The sequence below is a fragment of the Nycticebus coucang genome, chromosome 8 (genome assembly GCF_027406575.1).
Source record: "Nycticebus coucang isolate mNycCou1 chromosome 8, mNycCou1.pri, whole genome shotgun sequence".
In the NCBI taxonomy this organism is placed as follows: domain Eukaryota; kingdom Metazoa; phylum Chordata; class Mammalia; order Primates; family Lorisidae; genus Nycticebus; species Nycticebus coucang.
Genome location: NC_069787.1, coordinates 34399213 through 34425080, shown reverse-complemented (window position 1 = coordinate 34425080; position 25868 = coordinate 34399213). Strand labels below are relative to the sequence as shown.

Below are 25868 nucleotides of genomic sequence, written 5' to 3'. Positions count from 1 at the left end.
ACCTGTTTTTTATAATTATTGAACTATTCTAGAAGCATGGCAAAGGAACAAAATTATGAGGAGTCAAGAATGTATAGTAAAAAAGTAAAGACTGCCTATGTTCCTGGCAACCAGAAATAACTATTGTTAATATCTTTGTGCCTTTGCTCCAGATTTCTCTTTATACACAAGTACCCACACACTATCATTTTTTTTTTTTTTTTTGAGACAGAGTCTCATTATGTCGCCCTCAGTAGAGGGCCATGGTGTCACAGCTCACAGCAACTTCAAACTCTTGGGCTTAAATGATTCTCTTGCCTCAGCCTCCCAAGTGGCTGAGACCACAGGCATCCACTACAATGCCCGGCTATTTTTTTTTGCAGTTTTTTGGCAGGGGCTGGGTTTCAACCCACCACCTGTGGCATATGGGGTCAGCGCCCTACTCCTTGAGCTACAGGCACTGCCCCAGCTATTTTTTTGTTGTAGTTGTCATTGTTGTTTAGCAGGCCTGAACTGGGTTCAAACCCACCAACCCCAGTGTATGTGGCTGGTGCCCTAACCACTAAGTCACGGGCACCAAGCCCACACAAATCATTTTTTAAAATGAGATCCTACTAACCATACTAGCTCATCACCTACTTGTTCACTTAATATATATTTCCATGTTTGGCAACACAAAGCCATCCCATCACTTCTAATGGCTGCATAGGAAGCTAGTATTCAAATGCCCCATGATATATTGTTCTGTCTTCCTCTTGAAAGGCATTGAGCTTGTCTCCAGTCTTTTGCTACAGTGAACAACATTGAATTGAATCTTGCTCATAAACACCTTGAGGCATGGTCAAATTATTTCCTTAGGAGTGCACTGATACGTCAAAGAGCATGTAATTCCTACATGCCTTATTTAAGAAACAAAAACAGCTGGCTTTGCCGAGATGGGAAAGTGAGGGAGAAATTTTAGTTAACAAAAAATACCACTCTCTTTGAACAAACAAAAAGCCTTCTATGGGCTCTCTCCCATGTGGTTCTCTCACCCACCAGGAAGCATGTCTGGCTCACTGATAAGAACAATTAAAACCTCTTGTGCAAAATTCAGGGTTAAATAGGTCTGTGAGATAGAACCTGGGATTTCATCTGGAAACAAGCAATGGAAAGGATCAGCAGGAAGTGGTTTATAAAAGCAACAAAATCTCCTGAATGACTCCCATAAGCCTGTCCTTTGGCCCCCTGGTGTGTGTGACAGCCAGTCAGTGAGCTCAAATAAATCTTACTGAGCAGCCACCTTGTAAAGGACACTGGTCACAAGGGCATGCTGTAAGAAGAAGAAGACACCCCACTCCCCATCCTGAATGCTGAGGAACTTACAAACAGGATGAAAAGACAAATAAATGCAGGTGTACCGAAGCGGCCCAATGTATACACCTAGACATCACCAGTGATGGTGAAACAGAAACAGTCCCCCATGGCAGCTGCTGGACCAAGAGAAACTTGTGAGAAATAACATTTTAAAGTGCTACACTGGTACAGAGCAAATAAGCAGACAGAAAGGCCCCTCAGCCTTGTTACTAGCTGGCAGGGTGATTTTGGGCAAGTGCAATAAACCCTTTATGACCTGGTATCCAAGAAGCTTGAAGCCATTAGCTCTGAATTTCAGTACTTTGGATTTTCCTTCCCTTGCTATGGATTTTGTTTTCTACTTTCATGAACTTAGAGTCTCCTGTCTGCTAAATGCTGTCCTAGGGGCTTTCATTATTTCACACTCCTTTATTCCTGCCTACAACCTTGGAAGATACATGTTATTCTTACGCTCTAAAATATGCTTAAGGCCACACAACTAACTGGAATAAGGACAGTCCCTGGCACAAGGGAGATGCTCAATAAATATTTGATGGCTAAATGAATAAAATCACACACAAATGAATAAGCAAAGTTATAGATTTCTTCTAAACCCATAAAGGTTTCATTACATTAAACTCTTTCTACATCTATCTTTTTAATATACATTATCTTAGACTCCTTTTTCTGAAAATTAGAAAAAAGAATCAGAAATGAACAAGACTTATATTCCATCTGTATGCTGCATGTAATAGCTCCAGTGCCCTGCCCTGCTCAGACTCCCATAATCCAGAAACTAAAGGCTATTCCCAGCTCAGCAGAGGTCCACCAGGCATTCTTGGGCTAGGGAAAGTTCCAGTGGGTTGGTGTTGAACATATAGGATGTCACTTTTTAGAAATCAGTACATTAATACTCTGCAACTTTGGTTTCCTCCTCTATACAGAATCAGTGTTGGACTAGACCTCCCTGAAAAGGATTCCTCCAGATCAAATATTCTGTCTTACTACGAGAAGAGGAGATGTGGAAAGCCTGGACATAGAAAGCCAAGTTCGGAGCAATGCAAGCAGGAAGTAACTAGTACCTTAAGTCCAACTTGAGCAGTGACTCTCCAATTTAGATGAACATTGGAATTACTTGGAGCACCATTAAAACCACTGATTCTTGCTCCATCCCATTCAACTTGGAAAGTGGGTTTGTTTGTTTTTCTAAAGAGTCTGTATATGTGTCTGAGGCTCCAGGGGACTTCTAAGGTTTACTATTGGTTACCAACTACTGTTCTTGGTTGGCAGTTGGGGAAGAAGGGGGAATCCCTGAAACTGAATGGATTGATATTTTATAAGCAACCCTTTTCCTCTCTGACAAGAGGGAATACTCCCACCCCCAACTTACTGTCACTCCCTGTACAAAGGCTACCTGTTTCGGAGGTTTCCATGACCTGCTGGTCCGTCCCTCTAATGGCTGCTGGTGAATTGTGCCATATTCCAAAGTTCTTTCCAACTGTTCTGAGCCTCCTGCATCTGAATTCAAAGAAGGGGTGCAGAAGCAGCTGGAAGAGAGAAACCAGAGTGGCAAAGTCCAGCAGCAGCCTTTGGAATAGCCAGTCAAAATTTCTGGGCTCCTGACTCATCACACAGGTGAAGGAGGGACACACCAGACTGGTCAGGAGCGAACAAAAACCAGAAGGAAAACTAAAAATACTGGCACTGGTTCAGAAGGCGGTAGTAACGGCCCAAGTATCAATATGACTAGAACTGAAATAGGCTTTTTTGAAAAATTAAGGCGTCTTCCATTGTCCTCAATCTTCCTATTTTTAAGATTCATTCTGTGTGTTTTTTAACAGGATTTACCGCCTCCCCCCCTCCCCAATCAAATGCCCTTTGACTTGGGCAATTAATTTTAAAAAATAAACCTTGAGGATTTTTTTGAATGACAGTACCAAGTAAGACTTTCTCATCCTGTCCTCTGTCTCTCTTCCACTCCTGTGCAGAGACAACAGGTCATGAAATCAGACAGACAAGCAGGAGTCAGCCCTGGGGACCGGCTGTGAGATCTTGGGCAAACTACCACCCTGTAAGCCTCAGCTCCTCTTTTAGCTACAATGGAAATAAGAATGGAACCTATCACATGGGTTGTGATAAGGATTAAGGGAGATAGTGCAGGTAAGATGCTTTGCATAATCAGTGCCAATACAGAACAAGACCATAATAAATAGTAGGTTTTCTTTTTCAAAAATGTTGGTTTCCACTTTAGGGCAGAAGAATAGCACAAAGTGCCATTGCTCAATGAATCAATCAGTGAGCATATTATTTCAATGTCCTTCAAACATACACCAAAAGGATGGCAAGAGAAGAATCATATATCTCCTGTCTATCACATGTTATCTATCATTTATACATGTATAAAAAATGTGCTTGCTTCATATAGATTGGGAAGTCAAAAAGTAAAGGTCAGTGGTCTTACTAGTATGGTCAAATAAATGCGAGAAACATCTTGTTCATTAACTTGCTGGTGACTAGCAATCTTGACACCACACATGCTGCAGGAACTATTGTTTCTGATATTTCTGAGTACACTTCCTCCCTGCTCCCCATGCCCCTTGGCTACTCAGCTCTAACTGACAGAATATTGCAATTATATTCCATCCAGCCCTCGTGTAAGAACACAGAAATGAATGGAATAAAACCAAAAGTCTCACGATGCTGCCCACTTAGACTTGGCTACTTCCAGGCTATAAGCAATCAGTTTATCTTTTCTTAAAATATTCACCTTAGGAATAATAATTCCCATAAGGAAGAGAACAGCATATACTATCACACTGGAACAACCTGATACAGATAGATAAAGCAAGCAATCATTTAGGAAGCATTTGAGGAACTTCCCTGCCGATCTTCAATTTGGGTCTCATTTGGTGATACAAACAACAAAGACCCCAAGATACTATTTGATTTGAAGAAGCAACTTTTAAAAATAAAGAAAAGGGAGAAGGATCATTTTAGAAATAGGAACTCTGAGTTTTTTTAAAAAAAGTATTTGAACAAATGCAAGACCAAATTAAGGAATGACTTCAAATGAGAACCTATCACCAAGTAGAAAGTAACCAGGTTTCAGAGACAGTGAAGTGTAGCTGCAAGATTGTGGATTGAGAAACACAGATATAAGCTTTTCAAGGCGCCCAGAATAACATTTTCCTGACGACAGCCAAGCATGTCAGCATAAACCATCAAAGAATCTGGCCAGGACAGAAAGAAATCCAGTGATGGGCACATAAGCATTTGATTGGAACCTAACAGTGCAACCCAAGATCCATTCCTATGTTTCCTGAAGCCACTGAATATTAGCCAAACTGAAATTGATAGGAAAAATTCCAATAAACACATAGAAGTTTCCGTAAGCTCCATATGTAAGACTTTTTGGGAAAACATACATGGCTAAAAAACAAACAAAAATCCCCTAAAACCCCAAATGAATAGAAGACACCAAGAAAATACAAGTAATTTGTTAATTGAAGATGCTGCTATCACAGCCTCAACAAATCACTAAAGTTCAATCTCAAAAATTAGCAATTTCAATAGAAGAGGCAGCTCTGCCTATAGAGGCCACGGAGTCACAGATTTTTTTTGTTCATAACCTGACTTTGCAACTTCTTAGCTGCACAACCTTAGAAAATGTACTAAACTTCCCTTTAGTCTCCAGATCTCTACATAGGAGTATATTTACCTCATTTGAGGATTGAATAAATGGTGATATGATAGTGCTTCATAGACTGTGAAAGAGCTACATCTCTGTAGCAAAATAATGAACACAGCTCTCAGAGCTGGGATCTCTCTGCTTAAGCAAGAAGCAAATACCTGAGGTGTCACAGGCATGCCTTCCTGTTGAGGGGTCTCTCTGGGGCGCGCTGCGCCTATAGATAATGTGGGGTTTGTTTTGTTCCTCAGTATCTTCTTGTTCATCCATGGATAGCAGTGGTTCAATAAAATAATCCCCGTCATGGGACCGGAATGTGCCCAGCTGCAAAGGAAGAGAGATGAGAGGTTGATTTAATGTAACTTAGTCATCGGGAGAAAACAAACAAACAAACAAAAAAAAAAAAAAAAACAAAGGAACATTTCCAAGTACATATTGTGCCATTTTACCGAATCTTTTTCTCAGGAGGGCTGCTAAAACTGAAAATGCTGTGACTTATTCAGGGAAACATCATTGCCACATCAGTATCTTGTTCTTGATTTCACTTTGGTTTATTGCACCTGCTCTCCAAATCTACCTCTAAGAAATACTTCCTTGGTACCCAAGTTCCAATCATATTACTCCTTCAGGCTGTTGAAAGACAGCCTTTCTGTGTATTAAGACAGCCTGGAAACTTAAGGACAAGTATGAGCTCCAGAGGGAAAAGCTGGTCCAATGAAGCCTTGTTGTTGATTCAAATTCAGGAAGCATATCTTTGCCATAATGCACTCAGGTGGTGCCACCTGTACCTCTGGCATGTAGTCCTCTCACTCCTTCTTCTCTTTGCAATAAAGGAGTGACACCATACAGCTCTGGAGGCCCTAGGTTCCAGTTTTAGCACCACTACCTCCCCATCTACTTTGGGCAAGTTTCATAACTGCTCTGAGCTTCTGCTTCCTAGTTTTTCAACTAGGAAAACTGAAACTTACTGTAAAGACTTATTGCACAGATTAAATGAGATAATGCATATCCAGTGCTCAGAAGAGTGCCTGACACCTTGTAAAATGTCTAAAAACACATTACTAGTTTTTGAAGGTGAGGGTGTTGGCCTCTAACCACCAGGATACAAGCTGCTTTAATTAATCATTCCAAGCACCTTAAAAAAGGTAGCTCTCCTTGCCTCCCCACATAGCCCAAGTTTTATAAACAATAAAGATGCTTCAAGTTTGAACCACCCAAACTCAACATTACAAGGACACTAAAAAATTCCCCTGGCCATGATGGTATTTAAGAAGAGAAATAAAACTCTTCTCTATCCCTTTTTTAATTTTTCTGAAAAAAAAAAAAAAAAAAAAAAAAATCAGAGGCCTTTTACCCTTCCCTGGACACAGAGGAATGACCGTCCCTGAACATCAGCCATATCTGCATCAGTATCATCCAGGAGCTTGTTAGAAATTCAGTGTTCCTCCCTAAATCTGGTCTACTGAACCAAAATCTCTGGGTATTGGGCCCCCAAATTGAGCTCCTGTGGGTATTCTCATGAAGTAGGCTAAGGCGCTGCTTCCTCAAATCAGCTAAGCTTCAAAACCTCCTGGAAAGTTTATTTAATTTTAATTGGATTTGTGCCATCACAGATTCTGAACTTCTAGGAATGGGACCTGGAATCCATATTAAAAAAATAAAATTCTCTACATAATTCATGGGCCAATGGCTTAAGGAGAGGTCAGCTCTGGTGTGGTCATATTAAAAAACAGAGTAGCTGATTGCCAGCGAAGGAGTGATAATAAATTTATTGTCACCCAAGCAGCTCTGCTTGTTTTCAGTATACGACTCTAATGTTCTCTGAACACAGATCAACTTAACAGAGATGTGAACACAGGGAAAGAACACAGGTAAATGGGGAAACCAAGACACACAGGGAGGTAATTTGTCGAAAGTTCCCCTTCTTTGGTACAGAAGCAGCTGGATAATGCTAGTTTCGAGTCCAGAACTCAACATCCAGATGTTACTCCAGTGCCTTTATAGAAAAGAATCCTGAAGTTCTCATTAGGAGTTTCTGGCCTATGGTTAAGAGCAGGCGTCCTCAAACTTTTTAAACAGGGGGCCAGTTCACTGTCCCTCAGACCGTTGGAGGGCCGGACTATAGTTTAAAAAAAAAAAACAACTATGAACAAATTCCCTATGCACACTGCACATATCTTATTTTGAAGTAAAAAAACAAAACGGGAACAAATACAATCATACCGCCTCATGTGCTATAGATTGTGGGCTGCAGTTTGAGGACCCCTGGTTAAGAGCATAGATCAGAAAGACTGGGCTAGGGTCCTAATGCTCACTTATTAGCTGTGAGATGTTGGTAAGTCTCCAGCTGTCAAAGCCTGTGTCCTCCTCAGTGTAATGAGTTGTTTTGAGGATTGAGTTCTTGGGAGGATTTGGATGAGCTCATATATATGTAAAGTACTTCTTATAGTGCCAAGCACAAAGTAAACTGAATAAATGGTTCCAATAGGATTCCAGATTCATTGTGCTGTCAATTTGCAAAACAGCTGCTAGGCCTAAGAATGATCTTTTCTTGGTTAAGGTGACCATTTTTGTCGAAGATATTTACTAAGTATATACAACATACAAGGGTCCAATATACAAAACAGATAAATTGATCTGGACCCTGTTTGCCAAGGAAAAAGGGATAGGACACAGGTACCAAGAATTTTGATGCAAGGCCGGATACAGTGGCTCACCCCTGTAATCCTTATACTCTGGGAGGCCAAATCAGGTGGATTACTTGAAGTTAGGAGTTGGAGAACACCCTAAGCAGGAGTGAGCCCGTGTCTCTAAAAATAGTAGGCATTGTAGTGGGCACCTATAGACCAAGGGCATCAAAGTGAGATTCTGTCTCAAAAAAAAGATTTTTAATGTGAGGGAGGACATACTAAGCATCTTAAGGGAGAAACAGGTAAGTGTCCGCAAAGGTAAGGAGGGAGAGATGAACTAGGAAAAGGACCCTTGGGGAAGAAGAGATGTAAATTACACTTCCAGAGAAGCTAGGATTTGAGTGTGTGAAGCTGGGTGAGAAGACCAAGTTCATCTCAAGGCACAAAGGCAAGGAAGGAAGACTAGGATTGGGTCGGGGTGGGGAGAAGGCAGAGAAAGGAGCATAAAGCAGATTGCCTGGAATACAGGATTTGTGCAGAAATAACTGAGTCATGAGAGGGGACGTATTCATGCAAGTGGGGTGAGGGGGCTGTGTAAAATACAGCCACAGTTTGGTGATGTTATTCTGCTCCTAGTCGTCACTAATCTGTTAGTGGTATGTAGCAGGGATTGAGGAGAGAGACTGCAAAAGAAGCCTGATGGAAATATTTCTTAGATACCGGTCATAGTGAGAGGGTGAAGCAAAGGGGGCTACAATTAGGGAAGGTGAGCGACCCATCGGTGGTTGGGGGCAGGGGGAATGCACATCTCTAAACAGTTAAAGATTTCCGGGAAGCCTCCTAGATGAAGAACTAAAAACAGCACGACACGACTGCTACAGAACGGTAAGGGAAGTCTTGGGAGATTCCAGAAGACAAAGGGGCAGGGGTCTTGGAGCTGCATTAATGTCTGAAGGTACAAAAAGCCAGGGAGCCTATCTTTAAAATGTATTCGGGCCCTTTTCCCCAAAAAAGGCAGATTGCAAATTAAACGCAATATAAATGGGGTTATCACTGTCCAGGCAGTGGTTTCGGAGGCCCCGGGGTTCTCAGTTCCCAAAGAGACCACGTGCGCGTTCAGACCTAAAACTGCCAATGGAAATTCAGGTCCTGCGCAGCAAAATATTTATAGAACTGCTGGGGCCACTGTGTTTCCCGGCGTGGAGGCGGGCAAAGAGGAGGAGTAAAGACTGTTTACAAACTTGACGTACACACGCTGCCCTATCCCGAGGGTCCTTGAATTAGGGGTTACCCATCTTGGAATCTGGGGGTGCTCTGATGCTCTGGGCTCGTAAGCCTGACTTCTGCCCACCCAGGCCTTAACATTTCAAAGATGGGTTGGATTCCTGAGCTCCAGCCCTAGGTCTTGGGGCAGAGATGACTCACCGCAGCACCCCCTCCCCCTTCGACAAACTGCCGTCTCCGCCCACCCCCAAACAATTTCAACAAAGCACTTTGGGCGCCACAGCTCTAGGCGCTTTGCTGAGGGCTAGAGGGACTCATCCCTTTCCCCACGTTCTAGCAAGCTAAACTTCTCCACGCCAGTCTTCAGGCTGGCCTCACCCATCCTCCAATTGCTAGAAGGATGAGCTATCCAGATCTGCAACTTTAAGACCCACAAACGGCAGCACGCGGAGGGGGCAGCCGAGCGCTCGGGGTGAGTATCCAAGCCCCCACTTGGAAAAGGTGATGGGAGGGAGTATGGGTACTCAGAGAACAGTAAATGCATTACGGAGTACAGAGGCTAAGACCCTAGAGAGCATACCGCGCCATGCGCTGAGAATGACCCGGGGAAGTTTCTGCGTCATATACGCGCGGCAGAAACGCTAGTCGCTTGAGAAAGCCAAGGACCACCCTTCCTCGGGCCAGAACCTTACAGAGGGTCCTCAGACGTTGTGGGGAGGGATTGGCAGATGCCCTGTAGGACCTACTGGAGGGCCAGTGCGTGGGGTCGGCAGAGATCCCCAGCTAAGTGCGTATTTGACGGCGCAGGAAGGTGGCCGCCCTGCCTCGCCTGACTCCCTAGGGAAACATGCACTGCCGGCTCCCTCCCTCGACTCCTGGGAGTTCTCATGGGTGGGAGAAACCCCGACGGAGCCGAGATCACGTCCAAGCAGTCTCTCGGGGCTCTTTTCCACTATCTTGCTTCTCCCGGCCACCCCGCCAGCAGGGTGCAGAGTCGGGCTGCGCGGCACCCCCACCCACCGCTTCTACCCTAATTCAAAGCGTCCGGGGCAGGCCCCGCCCCGGAGTCCTCGGCCCACCCTTCCGATCCTGGGACGGGACCTGCTCTCTGTCAATCCAGTTCAGCCGCAGGGTTCCTGGCGCGTGAATAAAGGCCCCCGAGAAAATGCGGAGACTCTAGATTACGCACCGCCCTCTGCAAAACACAGAAGGAACTCCCATTGCCCTGGGCTGGGGATCCTCAGCCCACATCCACAACTCAAGACGCACCAATAAGGAGTCTGGTCCGCCCTGCGCTCAGCGGCTCCGCTCCCGGGCGGCCAACTTTGCTGCACGGAACCGCAACTCCAGCAACTTGCTCCGAGTTTGGAAACCTGACTTCCAGGTCGCCTCGCAGCGTTGGGCAAAGCACAGCTGAGCCGAGTGCAGACCCCAGAAAGCTCAGAAACATCCAGAACTCCCTGGGGGCGGGGGCGTGCGCTCCTCGCGAGTGTAACCTAGCTACCCAAACCGAAGGACGCACACGAGTTTCTAGATGATATTCACCGCTGGAGCGGAGACTCGCCGCAGGGAGAGTCTCTAGGCTGCAGGAGGGGAGGGGGCGCGCGCCTACTTACCATTCCCGAGCAGAGGCTGATGACGGCCGTGTGCTGGGACTTGGTATTGACATGGCCTTTGTAGAAACAGTGCTTGAGTTCCGTTTCCTCTTCGGAATAAAAGTTGGTCTGGTTCACCCCGGGCGCCCCGAGGAGGGTAACAGTGAACAGTGGAGCGATAAATCCGGCATGGGCAGTGAGATTAAATAGAAACTGCTGGCCGAAGGCGGAGAGGCGGTAATGCGCCTGGGAGGAGGTAGAGGACGAAGAGGAGGAGGCGAAGGCAGGCCAGGGGTCAGTGGCAGAGTTAATGCTCCGTCGCCTTCTCTTGAAGTGCACGTTGGTGGGAAAGGGTTCTCCGAAAGCGTTCACGCGGACGGGAGACGCGATTTCGTATTCGCTCAGGGTCTCTAATAATTTCACTGCAGAGAGAAGTAGTATATGAACCAATAATTCGTTTTTCAAGTCTGAATTTAACACGAAGGTGGGAACTTTGCCCTGACCTTATTTTTCAGCCTATTGAGAGTCATATCCCTTCACTCTTAACTGGTGGACAAATACTTGCTGAGCACCTACTATGTGCCAGTAACCGCTAGGAACTCTTAATAGCTAGGCGCTATGAGGACAGATTATTCAGAGCCAGACAATGAACAAGTCAAAAATACACATGATAATTTCAGATCCTAATAAATATTCTGAATAAAATATGTTGTTGCTCGCTGGTGCCCCCACTTATTAAGTAGCTTTGCTTTGGGACATGGTGTGGGAAAGAGAAAAGATATAGCTAAAAGCAAGTGGGGGGGGGGTTGCCAGATTGATACCCAGAGTGTCTCTCCCTAGCAACTGGCTGGGGATGACCTAAAGGGAGAGGCTGCAAGGCAGATAATTCTTTCTAGGAAAAGGAGAGAGGCCTTCGCCGCGGGGTTTCCCCGCTCAAGAGCTAGGCTGGGGAGGCGGCGACAGGGGCGGCGAGGTCCCAGGGGCCGGAGCCTAGTTACCTTGCCTCGGGTGCAGCCTGTCCTTGCGCACGGCCGCCGCGGCGTCTGGGCTCCCCATCTCGGCCAAGTCCCGCACCAGGAGCGTTAACAGTGTGGCCCAGGATACAAACTGCATGGTGCTCCCCACCCCTCCCCCCGCCACCCCCACCCCCCTCCCTCCTGCCCTCCTTGGCTGCGGCGGCGACGCGAGGCAGCGGCCGTGGAGAGCGCGCGGAGCCGGGCGCCCGCCGCCAACTTTTGACTTTAGGAGTCGCTGAGGTCTCGCCGCGAGGGTCCCGTCTGCGCTCGGCTGAGCAACGCCGCCGCCTGCCGAGAGCTGAGCCGCTCGGGCCGCAGGAGGAGCCGGAGGAGCAGCAGGAGGAGGAGGACTGGGGCTCGGCTGCTCGGCCGCATAATGTCCAGCGAGCGGGCAGGAGAAAGCGCGGAACGTGCGCTCCGAGGCGCGCCGGGCGCCCTGTGCTGGCCGGGGTAGCGGTGCGGCTTCTTGAATGGGGGGCTGGGGGGGCGGAGGCGGGGGGGCCGCGGGTCCTCCGCCGCCCAAGTGCCCCCGGTGCACGCCTCTAGGAGGAGGAAAGGGGAGGAGAAAGCCAGGCGAGCGGGGACCGCCTCCTTTCAGATCGTGTCCCCTCCTCGGCTGGCCGGTGCGGCCCCGCTGGCTGCAAGAGGCGGAGGCCGGAGGCGCCGCCAGCACTGGGGCAGCGGGTCGCGGGCCCCGCCGCCTAGCTGAAGTAGGGTTTTCGGAGACTCCCGGCCCCGGGGAGGGAACGCAGAGAAAGTCTCTCCCTTTCCTAGCGCGCGCAGCCCCTTCCTCCTCTCATTTTTTCGTCTTCGCCCTTCCCCTCTTCCTTCTCTTTCCCCTCCTCTCCTTCGAATGGCGTTTTTCTCCTCTTCCCCCCGTCTCTGTCCTCCTCCCCTTTTTCTTCTGTGCTCTTTCTCTTCTCCCCTTCCACATTTCTCTCTTTCCTTTCCCCTTTTTTTTCTCCGTCCCCTTCTCTGCCCACCAGTCCTCTCTCTTCTTCTGGTTTCTTGCAAGTGAAAGTGGCCCAGCGCCGGAGGAGCGCCTTCCCTTCCTGCACTTTCTCTCTCGGGACGACATTTGGCACCTGAGCTTAGCTCTCGATTTAATCGCCCTAAATTAAGAGTTTTAGAAATGGGTTCTTAATCCTGCGGTTCGGGTGTGTTTCGAATGCGTGGTCTCCGGAAAGTTTCGCGAAATTTTTAAGCTGTTCTTGCCCCCAACCTCTGTCCCCATTCCGCGAGGGTCCCCGGCCCAAAAAAGGTTAAGAACAGCTCTGGGCTGCGAGAGCGGGGCGGGGACTTTGGCGCCCCTGACTACGGGGGGGTGGGGGGTGAAGTTGTAGCTCCCTGGGGAAAGCGCCAGTCCCAGGAGGGGTTTCTCAATCACTTCCGCTAGCCTGAGAGATGCTTGGAGCGGCTGTAAGCGGGCACTTCAAGCTACGTCTACCTTTGCGTTCAGAGGCGATTTGAATGTCAGAAATTATGACAGAGAGGGAGGATGTGTGGGTGAGTGTGTGTGAGCGAGAATTGTTTGATCTCGAGTGGTTCAAACTCCTTTTTCCTGTTACCAGCCTTCAGAAAGATAGGATATTGTTAATTTCAAGAGAAAGGAAATGGTACTATTGGTAAAAAATATGGCTAATAAATGTATTTTTTGCCCAGGCAACCAAGATTCTCTGTTGGTAGGTGGGCTAGCCTTCAGGACTAGAAATACCAAAGATTGCCAACAGTGAGGACTAAATAGCAACATTCTAGAAGTGCCAAATAATCTGGAAATATTAATACATATTTTTCTCTGGGCGGAGAGAAGAAATAACAAGACTGAAATTTCCTAAGAATTGTTAACTCAAATGGGGTGCTACTGGAATTTCACAATGTGTATATAAAATGTAAAGATGGTAAAATAACAATACTTGTGATGTGCACAATTAGAGATTTTTAAAGGATGGCATTAAACTTGAACTTTCAATTCACTAAAATACATTTCTTCTAATACACACTATTTCTTTTAATTATGTAGTAAAATTCTTCACAATCGTAGTGTCTGGGAGTTTTAAGAGTTTATCAAAGAAGAAAAATACAAGAAAACAGTGTATTAACTGATTTCTATGGAAAGTATTGGAGCACTTTTCATTGTTTTCCTTAATTAAGCAGGGTTCATCTTTTTGAGCTCAAACCTCTCCTGATAAAGAGAAGCTACCAGTATAAAAATGATTATATGTAATAGAGTCAGGAACCTTCCTGGGTACTGTGCTTTCTTTGTAGGACTTTGCTTTAAGGATGAACTTTGTCAAAGGTTTTAAAACTTGATCCTCATACAACCCAATCATTTCAAAGAACTGATAGGAAAGGAAAATACAAGAGCCCTTTATGACCTCCCGAAGTGACTGATGCTTGGGTTTCTGAATTTCTTTCCTTCAGTGAGTTTGCTCATCTTCAGTGCTTTAGCTCCCTACCTGTGAATTGTAGGAAGTTGTGTTTTTTTTTTTGTTTGTTTGTTTGTTTGTTTTTGTCGCCCTCAGTAAAGTGCCATAGCCTCACAACTCACAGCAGCCTCCAACTCCTGGGCTTAGGCAATTCTCTTGCCTCAGCCTCCGGGGTAGCTGGGACTACAGGCGCCTGACACAACACCTGACTATTTTTTGTTGTTGTTGCAGTTTGGTGGGCGCCGGTTTTGAACACTCCACCCTCCGTATATGGGGTTGGCGCCCTACCCACTGAGCCACAGGCGCTACCCTAGGAAGTTGTATTTTAAATCATGAGACGTGAAAAAGATAACAGAACTAAGTAATTTAGGTAAAAATCTTTTGTTTGAATAATAATAATAATCTTTTATTGAGTACTTAGCGTGTCTCACTCCATATGCTAACACACAGTGTTTAATCCTCATAACAGCTCTATGAGACAGGCAGTACCAGTAATTTCATTTTACCAATGAGGATACTGAGGTCTAAAAAAGTGAAGTAGTTTGACCAGGGTCCCCCATCTAGTGAGAGACAGTATTCAAATGTTGTTTTATCAGTTTTGTGCATGTTCTTAATTACTACCATTTAGAATGAATACATGGTTAATCAGAAGTGTTGCAGATTTGGGGAAGGTTGGCTTAGACTAGAGTGGCTAAAATCATCAGGAGAATTGCCTCAAGTTTTTCTATGTGTAATTATTCTTTGGCCTTCTCCTTTTTCTAATGCTGAGTATTTAATGGTAATCATTTCACCTGTTTCATTGATATATCACAACTCTTTCCTCGGCACCTAGCATATACTACATACTCAAGAAATATTTACTATTTATTGAACAAATGAAAAAATATAGTCCCTTTACTTTGGATCAACTGTGCTAAAATGTTTTCTTTATTTTGTATATAAAAATCACAGTTTGGAGGTTGGTTCTATAAATAGATATTTAGAGTCGCATGACTCCAGAAGGGAAAAGTAGATTTTTAAGTTTAAATTGCCACTCACAAAAGTTTGCTCTGAAAAAAGAAGCAAAGCTTTATGAGGTCACTTGGAATTAATGGAGGGACAGTTTTTAGCCCATTTTCTTCTCCTGGGGCTTTACTGGAATTGAATGTTATTACAGGTTAAGTGGAAGTCTTTGACTGATCCTTTATGAAAACTGGATCCCAGAGGAGTGATGATTGACATTAGTCACTTGGGAGAGATAATCTAATCAATGGAAATGCGACCGATGACATCACAAATGACTTCTTTCCTTTGCCAAATACTGCTGGAAACATCTATTTCCACAGAAAGGGAAAACCCACATGCAAACGATAGGGAGGCACCAGCAGCCAGAATTGAAGTGAATCGTTTTCTGAGTGGTCAGCAGCATGTGGTTTCTGGAATAGATAAGCCCATGGTACTGGATTCTGGGGAGGGAATCAACCACACAGGGAACTGATGGTGGCTGAGCTCTGTGACCCTAGGCATAATCTTTGAAAGATGTGTCTTAAATCATGAGAAATGAAAAGGACACTCGAACTAACAAAATAATTCAGGTGAGAATATTTTGTCTGAAAAAATCATCACCATTATTTTTTATTGAGTACTTACCATGCTCCAGACCATGTGTACTGTGCCCTCTCTGCCCTGGCTTCTTATTTGCAGGGTGGGGGTGGGGAGAAACACTGCTGTCTTTGCTTGCCATGTGATGGAATTGACCTTAGTGGATTTTTTTGAAGTCTACCAATTAACTGATTGCAAGCAATGCATAGTGTTGAGGAAATAGTTTGTATCATTAATGATAATAACATTAAATTCTCTTCAGTGAGTTATTTCTGGGTGCTGGTTATTTAATCCTCATAGCAGTTCCCCCGTCTGAGTTTTACTGTCCCCAATTTTACTTAAGACGAAAATAAGACTCAGCAAAGTTAAGTGCAGTGCCTTGCCCAGTGTTAAAAGAGCCAGAAGTTGTAGCATTGGGAATTTCACTGGGGCTTAGGTACCTCTAAAGCTTGTAATCTACATTAATCCTAACATAAAGACTTTCCCCTAATTGATCTTGATTACTCAGCATTTATATTTGGCCTGATAAATATGATCTGTAAGAACATTATTTTTTTTCCCAAGGTTAAATCTAAAGGTTTAACTAGCTTCTCTTGAGCCTACTTGCAAATTGTAGTTCATTCAGTCTTTGAGGTGGCTCCATATAGCTCATGACTAGATTATGCCAAATCTATAAAGTGGGCCCCACCTTCAGCCTGTTTATTCACCGGGTTCTCCTTCCTTATTTTTCATTCCTAAAGACCATAGTTTTTGTCCAGTTTTGCTCAGGTTTGGGAACCCCATATGAATCCCACTAATATTTGCTTTGAGACTTTTCTTAGACTCTCAAATCCTTATTCCGCTTTCTCTAGTAGCCTATGGAATAAGACCTTCAGACCTGGGGTTTGACATCATAACTGCAAATGGACTTCAGAAGTGCCAGGTTTCTAGCTTAGATCCAAACTAGTATAAACTGGAGCCAAAGCAGATAGCAACACATGTGTGCAAATACAATTTCATTATTTTCTAAAAGAAATACTTGAAATAGATAATTACTAGCAATATGCTAGTATGGAATCTCATAACTCTCAGTATTTTTTTTAATACCAGAAATTTCCCTGTCCTGGTTTGTTCACACTTCTTGTTGGTTGATGTCCTTTGATAAACTTTGATTGATTCATTGATTGATTGATCATAGGGAGGGGGTCTCATTGTGTTTCCCAACTGGTCTCAAATTTTGGCCTTTAAGCAAACTTTTGCTCTTTACTCTCAGTTTTCCAAGCCTCTGTTAGACTTTTAGTTACGTAAGAGCAAAGGACAAAGCTATCTTTTCATAAGTAGTAGGCACTTTATAAACATATCTTAAATGAGTTTCAATTTCACTGTAGTTTTCAGAGCCTATTTTTTGTTTGTTTGAATTTATTAAAGTGATTCTTTCACGAAACCCCAGGAACAACTAAGGAGATTTCTGTTTCTCACAGTATCATTACTTTCACAAAGGCAAGTCCTGCTTTAATCAGAATCCTCTTGATTCTTTTTTGTTTGTTTGTTTGTTTGAGAATCAGAAATTTCCAGAGCTAGGCTTTCCCTGATGGCTATTTCAGGATCATGAATTATAAAGCAACCTTTATAGCATGTAAGAGTTGGACCTATCCTGTGGGCAGTGTCTGTCTCCATATCCTTTGCAAGTCCTGAATACAGGGTAATGATAGTTATTTGTCTCATAGGGATGTTATGAATTTGACTTAACTGATGAAAGTGTTGGCATAGAGGAAGTAGAATGCCCAGTTCATCGGTCTCCGATGCTGGTTAGGAACAGTGGTTCCTGCTTCCAGACTGGGCAAGACACCAGGACACAGCACTTCTTTCATAGTTCACCTTCCCTACCCATCACCACCTTAGGGGCCTTTCTCCTACTGGGAAAGAAAAATAGCCTTGTGAGTGCTTATCTTTCTTTGTGTATTTTGTCATGTTCATTTTTGCTGTTAGCCCCTCATCCATTTTTAAAATCTTTAATTTTTTAACAGATTTACTCTCTACTACCCACGTATAAGTCCAATTTAACATTTTTTCAAGCATTGGGCTTTTAAAAAAATTCTTGGCAGAATTTTTTTTTTTTTTTTTTGAGACAGAGCCTCAAGCTGTCGCCCTGGGTAGAGTGCTATGGCATCACAGCTCACAGCAACCTCCAACTCCTGGGCTTAAGTGATTTTCTTGCCTCAGCGTCCCAAGTAGCTGGGACTACATGTGCCCGCCACAACACACAGCTTTTTTTTTGTTGTAGTTGTTGTCTGGCAGGCCCAGGCTGGATTCAAACCCGCCAGCTCTGGCGTATGTGGCTGGCACCTTAGCCGCTTGAGCTACAGGCTCTTGGCAGAATTTTTTAAGTGACCAGAACATAATTTTCTTTTTGAACACTGAAAGAAAAACAATTTTTACATGGCAAACAATTTTTTACACATGCAAAACAGTACTTTTTTAGGTTAAGCACTTCTGCCAGACAAGTTGTCTGTCCTAATGGTATTTATTATAATGCTGACTACCAGGAACAATGGATAGTGTCCATTTCAAGCCTCCTGACAATCCAGTGACACAGGTAATGCCAGTGGCCACACTTTGCAGAGGAGGAAATGAAGGCACAGAGAAGATAGGTAGCAAATCCAAGGTCACACAACAAATGAGTGGGGATTCGGTGCCACGCTGTTGGATTTCAGGGCCTGCACTAAGCTCCTACATTATACTGACTGATAGGTAGTGATGTTTAATCAAGCTTAATATAGGATAAATACAATCTCGAAGACTGGAAATCCAAACATTCACAGAAATTCAGATATCAGGACAATGGGAGCCAGGGAGCCAATGTTGGGTGTGTTAGGGAATCAGTCACAAATGTGAGATTCTGGACGGCAGGCCAACTGGGGTTGAGAGGATGTCTTTCCAGCACCCCCAGATCACTCATTCACTCGTAAGACTGGCCCTGGGGAGCACTGGTTGTCTTCAGTAACTTTGTTGCCGCAATTATTCTAATAAACTCCACCGCTCTCAGTTGAACCCTGGTTCTGTATTGTTCATGCTGTGCTTTGGCCTACTATAAAAACAGTATTTGGTGAAGATACCTGCCTGGTAATTATAATAATGGTGCAGGATTTGAATTCCCTGTGATAAGTTTATTTGGGAGCCCACTACAAAAAAGGTTTTTGGAGAACTTTTCAAAATATCTCAACTGTAGTGACTTTCAAGGGCAGTGGGGAAGGGACAGGGAATACTACCTTCGTTTTCCAAACGAATACGCATACATTTGAAATGTGCAAAAATGTAGGTGTGTCACATGTACCAACTTGACCTGGTAGTGAGATTATGTGACATGGAATCAGTGCCAGCTGAAAGTGGTGTATTCACCTTGTACTACCTTTATCATAATTGGCACCAATAACAAAAATTAAGTTGCTTCCTGAAATGTAAGCCTAGCAATTAATTAGTGCCTTGTCAAGTTCCTATCAGATGCTGGCAAAATAATTGATTTTGCAGGGTTGTTTTTTTTTTTTTTCACTCAAAACAGGTCTGACGGAACATATTGGTGGTGTTCACGGCAATATAACCGGAATAAACTTCAGCTACTGTTGGGCCCTTTACAGAGAGGTACAGTTACAAAAGCAAGAGTTTGGAGGTACAGTTTACTTTTGAGCACCCTACCAAGGTGGTAGTGATGCTTGAATTCTGGTTACAGTAGGTAACAAACTCACTCCTGTAAATGTTTTTAGTCAGCATTTCTTACAAGTGATAATTCAGCTCATTAATTCGGAACATAAATCTGGACCCTGAAGAACTAATATTTGCTCTGTGGTACATGAAATGAAATGAAGATTGAGGTTGGGAAATGACTTGCCCCCTAATCTATGACTTTGTTCTTGTGTCCAGGAATGGCAGAGGTGGAAGAAAAAAAAAGAAAACCTGAAAAAAATTCAAGACCCTTTACTCTCCATTTAACTAACCAGGTGAAAAGGAAAGAGAACCATCTAGAGATAGTAAATGAATGAAATATTAGGCAATTGTTTAAAAAGTAAGAAGGGGGGTGGGAGGGAGGAGGTCAGATCGAGGGAGCGTGAATGGTGGGATCACACCTATGGTGCATAATGCAAGGGTACTTGTTGGATTTATTAAGTATAGAGTATAAATGTCTTAACACAATAAGTAAATGAGATGAGGTCTCTATTAACAAGTGTGTTGTAAACACTCCTAATTCTATATGAAATCAGCACATTGTACCCCATACATGCATTAATGTATACATGATCTATGCGTTTATGATTTAATAAAAAAAAATGGAAGGGCCATACATTTAGCATCTAAACATGTCCGAGATATATTATTCTGCAAGTCAGTGTTGTTTGTCTAATTGGTTCCTACTGTAGTAAAAATGGAATAAAACAGCAACAAATGAAATCTCAGCCTGTGATAAAATATGATATGCAGAGAAAAAGTCTAGAAGGATAGATATATATCCACCTATCACCAGTGGTTCTCTCTGGACTGGGAATTACGGAGATTTTGTATTTTCTACATTTCTGTGATACCTATTGCCTTGTTTGGTTCTTTTTACAACAAGAATATATTATTTTCTTAATGAGAAAAATAATTTTTTTTAACTAAAGAGACAGTACATAAAGAATATATGATGTTATCACTACTCTTAGGAAAAAAAATGTCTTATAAATTAATGTATAACCTCAGTGTTCTCTGTAACATTCAGTATGTGTTTCATTATTTGAAAATAACCATATATATTTTGTGTATATAAGAACAACCACTAGGAAGAGAGACTTCTGAGGGAAGCTGATGACCTGGATGGAAATATAAGCACTTGATAGAGAGTAATTGTAGATTTAGAACACGAATGAAGAAAAATAGCCAAATCGCAGGGCAAAAAAGATGAGCGCTCCCAACTGCTGGCTCTATAAGCAAGGAAAACATTTGTTCATTCATTCAATAAATATATTTATCTACTTCGTGCTGTGCACTTTGCAGATAGCAGAAGAGTTCACAGTCTAGGGGAGGAAGAGAGACACAAAATAAGTAATTCATGAACAAGTACATCATTAAACATTGTTCTAAGTATCGTAAAAGAGATTAAAAGGTGTAGATAAGGCAAACAGAAAAGAGCTCTTGGAGGGGGTGATAGGCAAATTGCAACCTAGAGAATAAGAAGGGGCCAGCCCCTTAAAGAACAGGAAGAAAAATATTCCCAGCAGAGAGAATAGAAGGGCAGGATCTGAGCTAGGACAGAAGCCTTTGTGGTCAGAGTTCTATGAAGAAGAGAAGATTTAGAATGGGGTAAAGGTATATTTCAAAATAACTAAAAAAATAGAATTGGAATATCCCTAGTGCGAAGAAATGGTAAATGGCTGAGGCGATCCATACTCCGTCACCTGATGTGACCATTACACATTATATGTTTATATCAACATATCACATAACCCATAAAGATGCACTATGATACATCCATAAAAATTAAAAATAAATTCTTCTAAAAATTTTTGAAAAATAAAAAGAATGAGGTCGGGAGAAAGTCAGCAGCCAGGTGATAGAGGGCCTTTAGCATAAGGAGCTTTTGGTTTTTAAAAGATGACTCTGGGGCGGCGCCTGTGGCTCAGTGAGTAGGGCGCTGGCCCCATATGCCGAGGGTGGCGGGTTCAACCCCGGCCCCGGCCAAACTGCAACAAAAAAATAGCCGGTGCTGTGGCGGGCGCCTGTAGTCACAGCTACTCGGGAGGCTGAGGCAGGAGAATCGCCTAAGCCCAGGAGTTGGAGGTTGCTGTGAGCTGTGTGACGCCACGGCACTCTACCGAGGGCAATAAAGTGAAACTCTGTCTCTACAAAAAAAAAAATAATAATAAAAAAAAAATTAATTAAAAAAAAAAAAAAAGATGACTCTGGCGCTCTGTGGAGAAAGGAGTCCAGACTGTGTTGTCCAAATTAGAAATCAGAGTGGTTTGAACTTAGGGTGGTATTAAGAGGCGGCAAAAATTGGACACATCCAAAGTATACTTTAAAGGTAGAATAAACAGGATACGATGAAGGACGTTATGAGAGATGAGAAGGAGAACAGGAGGAGGCAGGAAGATTGAGCTCCGGTATTACAATGCAGGTGTTGCTGTATGCAACTAACAGCCAGATAGAGAATGTGAAAGGATGAAAACACTACGGACAACAGCAACAGACTCTCTGAGATTAGAAATAACAAGAAATGTGCATGGCTCGTATGAGTAATGTTTTACACTAATGAAGACCTCAGAGGACATGTGTAAAAGAAAGAGACCATATTCTGAGGAAGACCGAATATTCCAAAGGTGCCCTGTGATAGTTTGTGAAATGACTGGAGTGTCAATACAAATACCAGACTTTTTTTCTATTATTTTTGTTTTGTTTCAACGAGAATAATTGATCCAGAGTTTGATTTAGGAAGATAAACAGAAACTTTGAAAATGAAAAGCAAAATGGAAATACCATATTAATACCAGATATGAGTATAGAATATAACACCTTAATAAATAAATAGGGTGATACTGGGTTGTGGAGAACAGAAAGCCCAGTGGAAGAGTCTACAAAATCCAGAAACAGATCTAATTGTTAGAATTTAGTTTCTAATAGAATGGTTTCTAAAACTGACTGGGAAACCATAGACTACTGGCTAGGTATGTGATGTTAGAAGTGACCAGGTCACCATCTGCTACAAATAATGACAAGAAAGTTAAGTCTGTGCTTCATACTTTATGAAGTTGACGAGGACTCTCTTTATAGTTTCATGGCTGGATACCTTCCGGACAACCTTCATATACTTGATCCATATCAAATGGATCAAAGATTGAATGTAAAAAATTAAACCAAAACTGGTCTAGAGGGAAACAGAAGGGAATAATTACTTTGTGTCTATGACCTCCTGAAGACTGTAACTATGACTCAAAGTTTGCAAGGCGAAAAGGAAAAAAATAATGGAGATATTTAACTTCATTGTAAAATAAACCAATTCTTCATGAAAGGAAACATGGTAACTTAGCCATATTGTGTTGCTGTAGTAGAATACCACGGACCAGGTAATGAATAAGAAACAGAAAGTTTTTGGCTCTCAGTTCTGGAGGCTAGGAAGTCTAATATTAAGGTGCTGGTATTTTTTGAGGGTCTTCTTGCTGTAACATCACATGGTAGAAAGGCAAAAGAACATGGGGGAGAGAGAGCGAGCACGCGCTAAACTCCACCCCCTTGTAAAATGAACTGACTCTCACAGATAACATCAGTCCATTCTCCTGACCTGATCACTCTCACTGGGGCCCCACCTCCCAACACCATTGCTCCAGGGATTAGGTTTCCAACACATGTTTTCCAGGGGACATATTCAAACCACAGAATATCCCAATCAAAATTGAAAGTGAAATGACAAGCTGAGAAGAAAATATTTCTTTTAACTTTGATCCATAAGAAAGGAAATACAAACAGCATAAACTTGTGACTAGGTGCTCTGTTTTACTCATAAAAAGAAAAATCTGAATTAAATATATACCAACATGAGTTTTTCGGCTATCAGGCAGAATTTAAAGTTTGATCAACAATAACTTAGGCTTTGGGGAACTCTTATACATCGCTGAGTGTGTAAATTGATAACTCCTAAGGAAGCAATTTGACAGCATCTGTCAAGACTGCAGAATCATACACCTTTTTGTCTAGCATTCTATGTTTTATACATCAGATATGTTTGCATATCTGGAAAATGACACACACAAGGTTGTTCACTGCAGTATCATTTCTAATGGTGTTGCTAAAGAAACACAACACTAGCAAAAACATAAACAATGAAAATATAAACTACAAGGGAATGATTTAATAAATCAAAATACATCTAGTGAAATATAATGCATCTATGAAAAGATTGGTACATAGTATGTATGTGTATGTAAAAACTGGAGAAAAGTAGTACTACGTAATTTTATTTGCACATATATTATAAAGAAACTCTGAGAAAATAGGTAAGAAACTGAGCCTAGTGGTTACCTCTTGAGGAAGATAGAGAACTGGAAAGGTGAAGGGGATGGATTAGTTGGCTAACGCTGTGTATGAGTCAGGAATTAGAGTACTTCAAAGAAACAGAACCAATAGGGGGGTGTAAGTGTGTGTGTGTTTATTACGTATGTGTGTATATGTTTTTGTGTGTGTATGATTTATTATAAGTGATTGGCTTGCATGACTATGAAGTCTGGAAAGTCCCCAAGTTTGCTGGGTGAACTGGCAAGCTGGAGACCCAAGAGAGCCAATGGTGTAGTTCCCATCTGAAGTCTGGGAGCCCAAGACCAGGAAGAACCCATATTTCAGTAAAGCCATATTTCATATTCATATAAGTTTAAAGGCAGGAAAAAGCTCATGTTGCAGTTTGAGGGCTCTGGAGCAGGAAGAATTCTGTCTTACTTGGGGAAAGGTTAGCCTTTTTTTCCATTCAGGCCTGATTGGATGAGGCCTATCCACATTTAGTCATCTGATTTACTCAGACTACTGATCTAAAGCTTAATCTTGGGCAAGTGTGGTGGCCTATACCTATAATCCTAGCTTGGGGAGGGAAAGGTGGGAGGATTATTTGAGGCCACGAGTTGCAGAGCAGCCTGAGCAAGAGCGGGACCCCATCTCTAAAATATAAATATAAATATAAATACACACACATATATACACAGGGTGTCCATGAAGTTTGTATGCAGTTTAAAGTAGTGTGCAATTTAAAATTGGACATGAACTTTATGGACACCCTGTGTACATATATACGTAAGAATTAGCCCTCTATAGTGGTACACACCTATAGTCCCAGCTATTTAGGATGCTGAGGCAGGAGGATCACTTGAGCCTAGGAGTTTGAGGTTGCTGTGAGCTGTGATGATGCCACTGTACTGTAGCCTGAGTGACAGAGCAAGAAGTGTTGAAAAAAAAGTTACTCTCCTTCAAAATACCCTTACAGAAACACCCACAATGGTGTTTGAGCAAATATCTGGGCATCCATTGGCCCAGTAAAGGTGACATTTAAAATTAACCACTACCAGCTACCATAACAAAACAGTAGTCTTAGAGGCCGAGTCCAAGATTAAGGTGCCTGCAGCTTGGTTTCTCCTGACACCTCTCTCTTTGGCTAGCAGGTGTGCACCTTCTTACTGGGACTTTGCATGTCCTTTCCTGTCTCTTCATGTTCTTTTGTTCCAGTTAAAAAAAAATTAATCAATTGTATATATTCACGGGATGCAGAGTGATGAATGTGTCCATACCTATAATGTATAGCAATCAGGTCAAGATTATTACCATACCCATCATCCACATCTCTTCATCTTCTTATAAAAATAACTAGTTCTTAGGTCTCCCCTTTTATGACCCCACCCTTTTACCTCCTTAAATGTCTCATTACCATATATAGTCACACTGGGGATCAGGGCTTCAACATATGCATTTTGTGGGGGACACAAAATGTTCAGTTTATAACAGGGGATAAGGAGGGCAGGGGACTTTCGTCGTTTATCTTTTCTTTTTTTCTTTTTTTTTTTTTTTGAGACAGGGTCTCTCTCTATCTCCTGGGCTGGAGTACAATGGCATTGTCAGAGCTCACCATAACCTCAAACACCTGGTTTCAAGTGATCCTGTTGCCTCAGCCTCCTGAGTAGCTGGGAATATCTGGGCACCACCAGGCCTGGGATAACAGCTCTAGTTTTTGTAGAGATGGAGTCTCACTGTATTAATCAGGCTGGTCTATAACTTCTGGCTTCAAAGGATCCTCACTCCTTGGCCTCCCAAAGTGCTGGGATTACAGATGTGAGTGACAGTACCTGGCCTCTTCTGGATTTTAAGATGCTTGAATGTATTATATATTTTACAAGGATCTTACCAGTGAACTCCCAGTCTCTTCTGCTAGCAGCTTGGAGGATATTGGTGCCTTTCACTGGGATGGGAAAAAAGAGTTTGGTGAGGTGGGAACAGGGAAGGGAGCATTGGAGATGCTGAAGAGAAACCGTATTGGGGTGTATGCAAGGTAGGTAGTGTCCACAAGAGTAGACTAGGTTGAAGGTGAGAAGAAAGGAGGGCTTCTGTGTGTTGACCAAGTCAGGGAAATGCATCAGGTCACCTAGGAGAGAGGTTCTCTCTCTTCCTTTGGTGTTCTATAACATAGGTAGCAGGGCTCTGCTCCCCAGAGTTTTTTGATTCAGTAGTCTTTGGGTGGGGCCCAAGAATTTGAACTTCTGACAATTCCAGGTCTGCTTGGGGACCCCACCTGGAAAACCACTAGTCCAGGACAATGATTCTTCATTCTAGCCTCACATTAATAGGACACGAAGAGCCTTAAGAAAAAAAAAATACCATTATTTGGGACCCACCCCACTATAGCCCGGTTAAGTTAG

The 25868-nt window shown here is 43.0% G+C and overlaps 1 protein-coding gene and 1 long non-coding RNA gene across 3 annotated transcripts in view; one reads left to right on the top strand and one right to left on the bottom strand.

The window, feature by feature from the left end:
- The window catches only part of ADAMTS9 (ADAM metallopeptidase with thrombospondin type 1 motif 9), a 179949-nt gene extending 168048 nt beyond the window's left edge, over positions 1–11901 (bottom strand). The window contains exons 1-3 of one of the 2 annotated variants that reach the window (XM_053599270.1): positions 11450–11901; positions 10473–10873; positions 5164–5326 (exon numbers count right to left, since the gene is read on the bottom strand). In XM_053599270.1, coding sequence (XP_053455245.1) covers positions 5164–5326; positions 10473–10873; positions 11450–11564 — 679 coding nt within the window. In that variant the 5' untranslated portion in view covers positions 11565–11901. Of the gene's footprint in view, positions 1–2728; positions 2862–5163; positions 5327–10472; positions 10874–11449 lie in introns of those variants that run through there. The other variant, XM_053599271.1, reaches the window with a different exon arrangement.
- LOC128591627 (uncharacterized) overlaps positions 8884–25868 on the top strand; it is a 215458-nt gene continuing 198473 nt past the window's right edge. The window contains exon 1 of the long non-coding RNA XR_008381598.1: positions 8884–9328. This is a non-coding gene — a long non-coding RNA (uncharacterized LOC128591627). The remainder of the gene's footprint in view (positions 9329–25868) is intronic.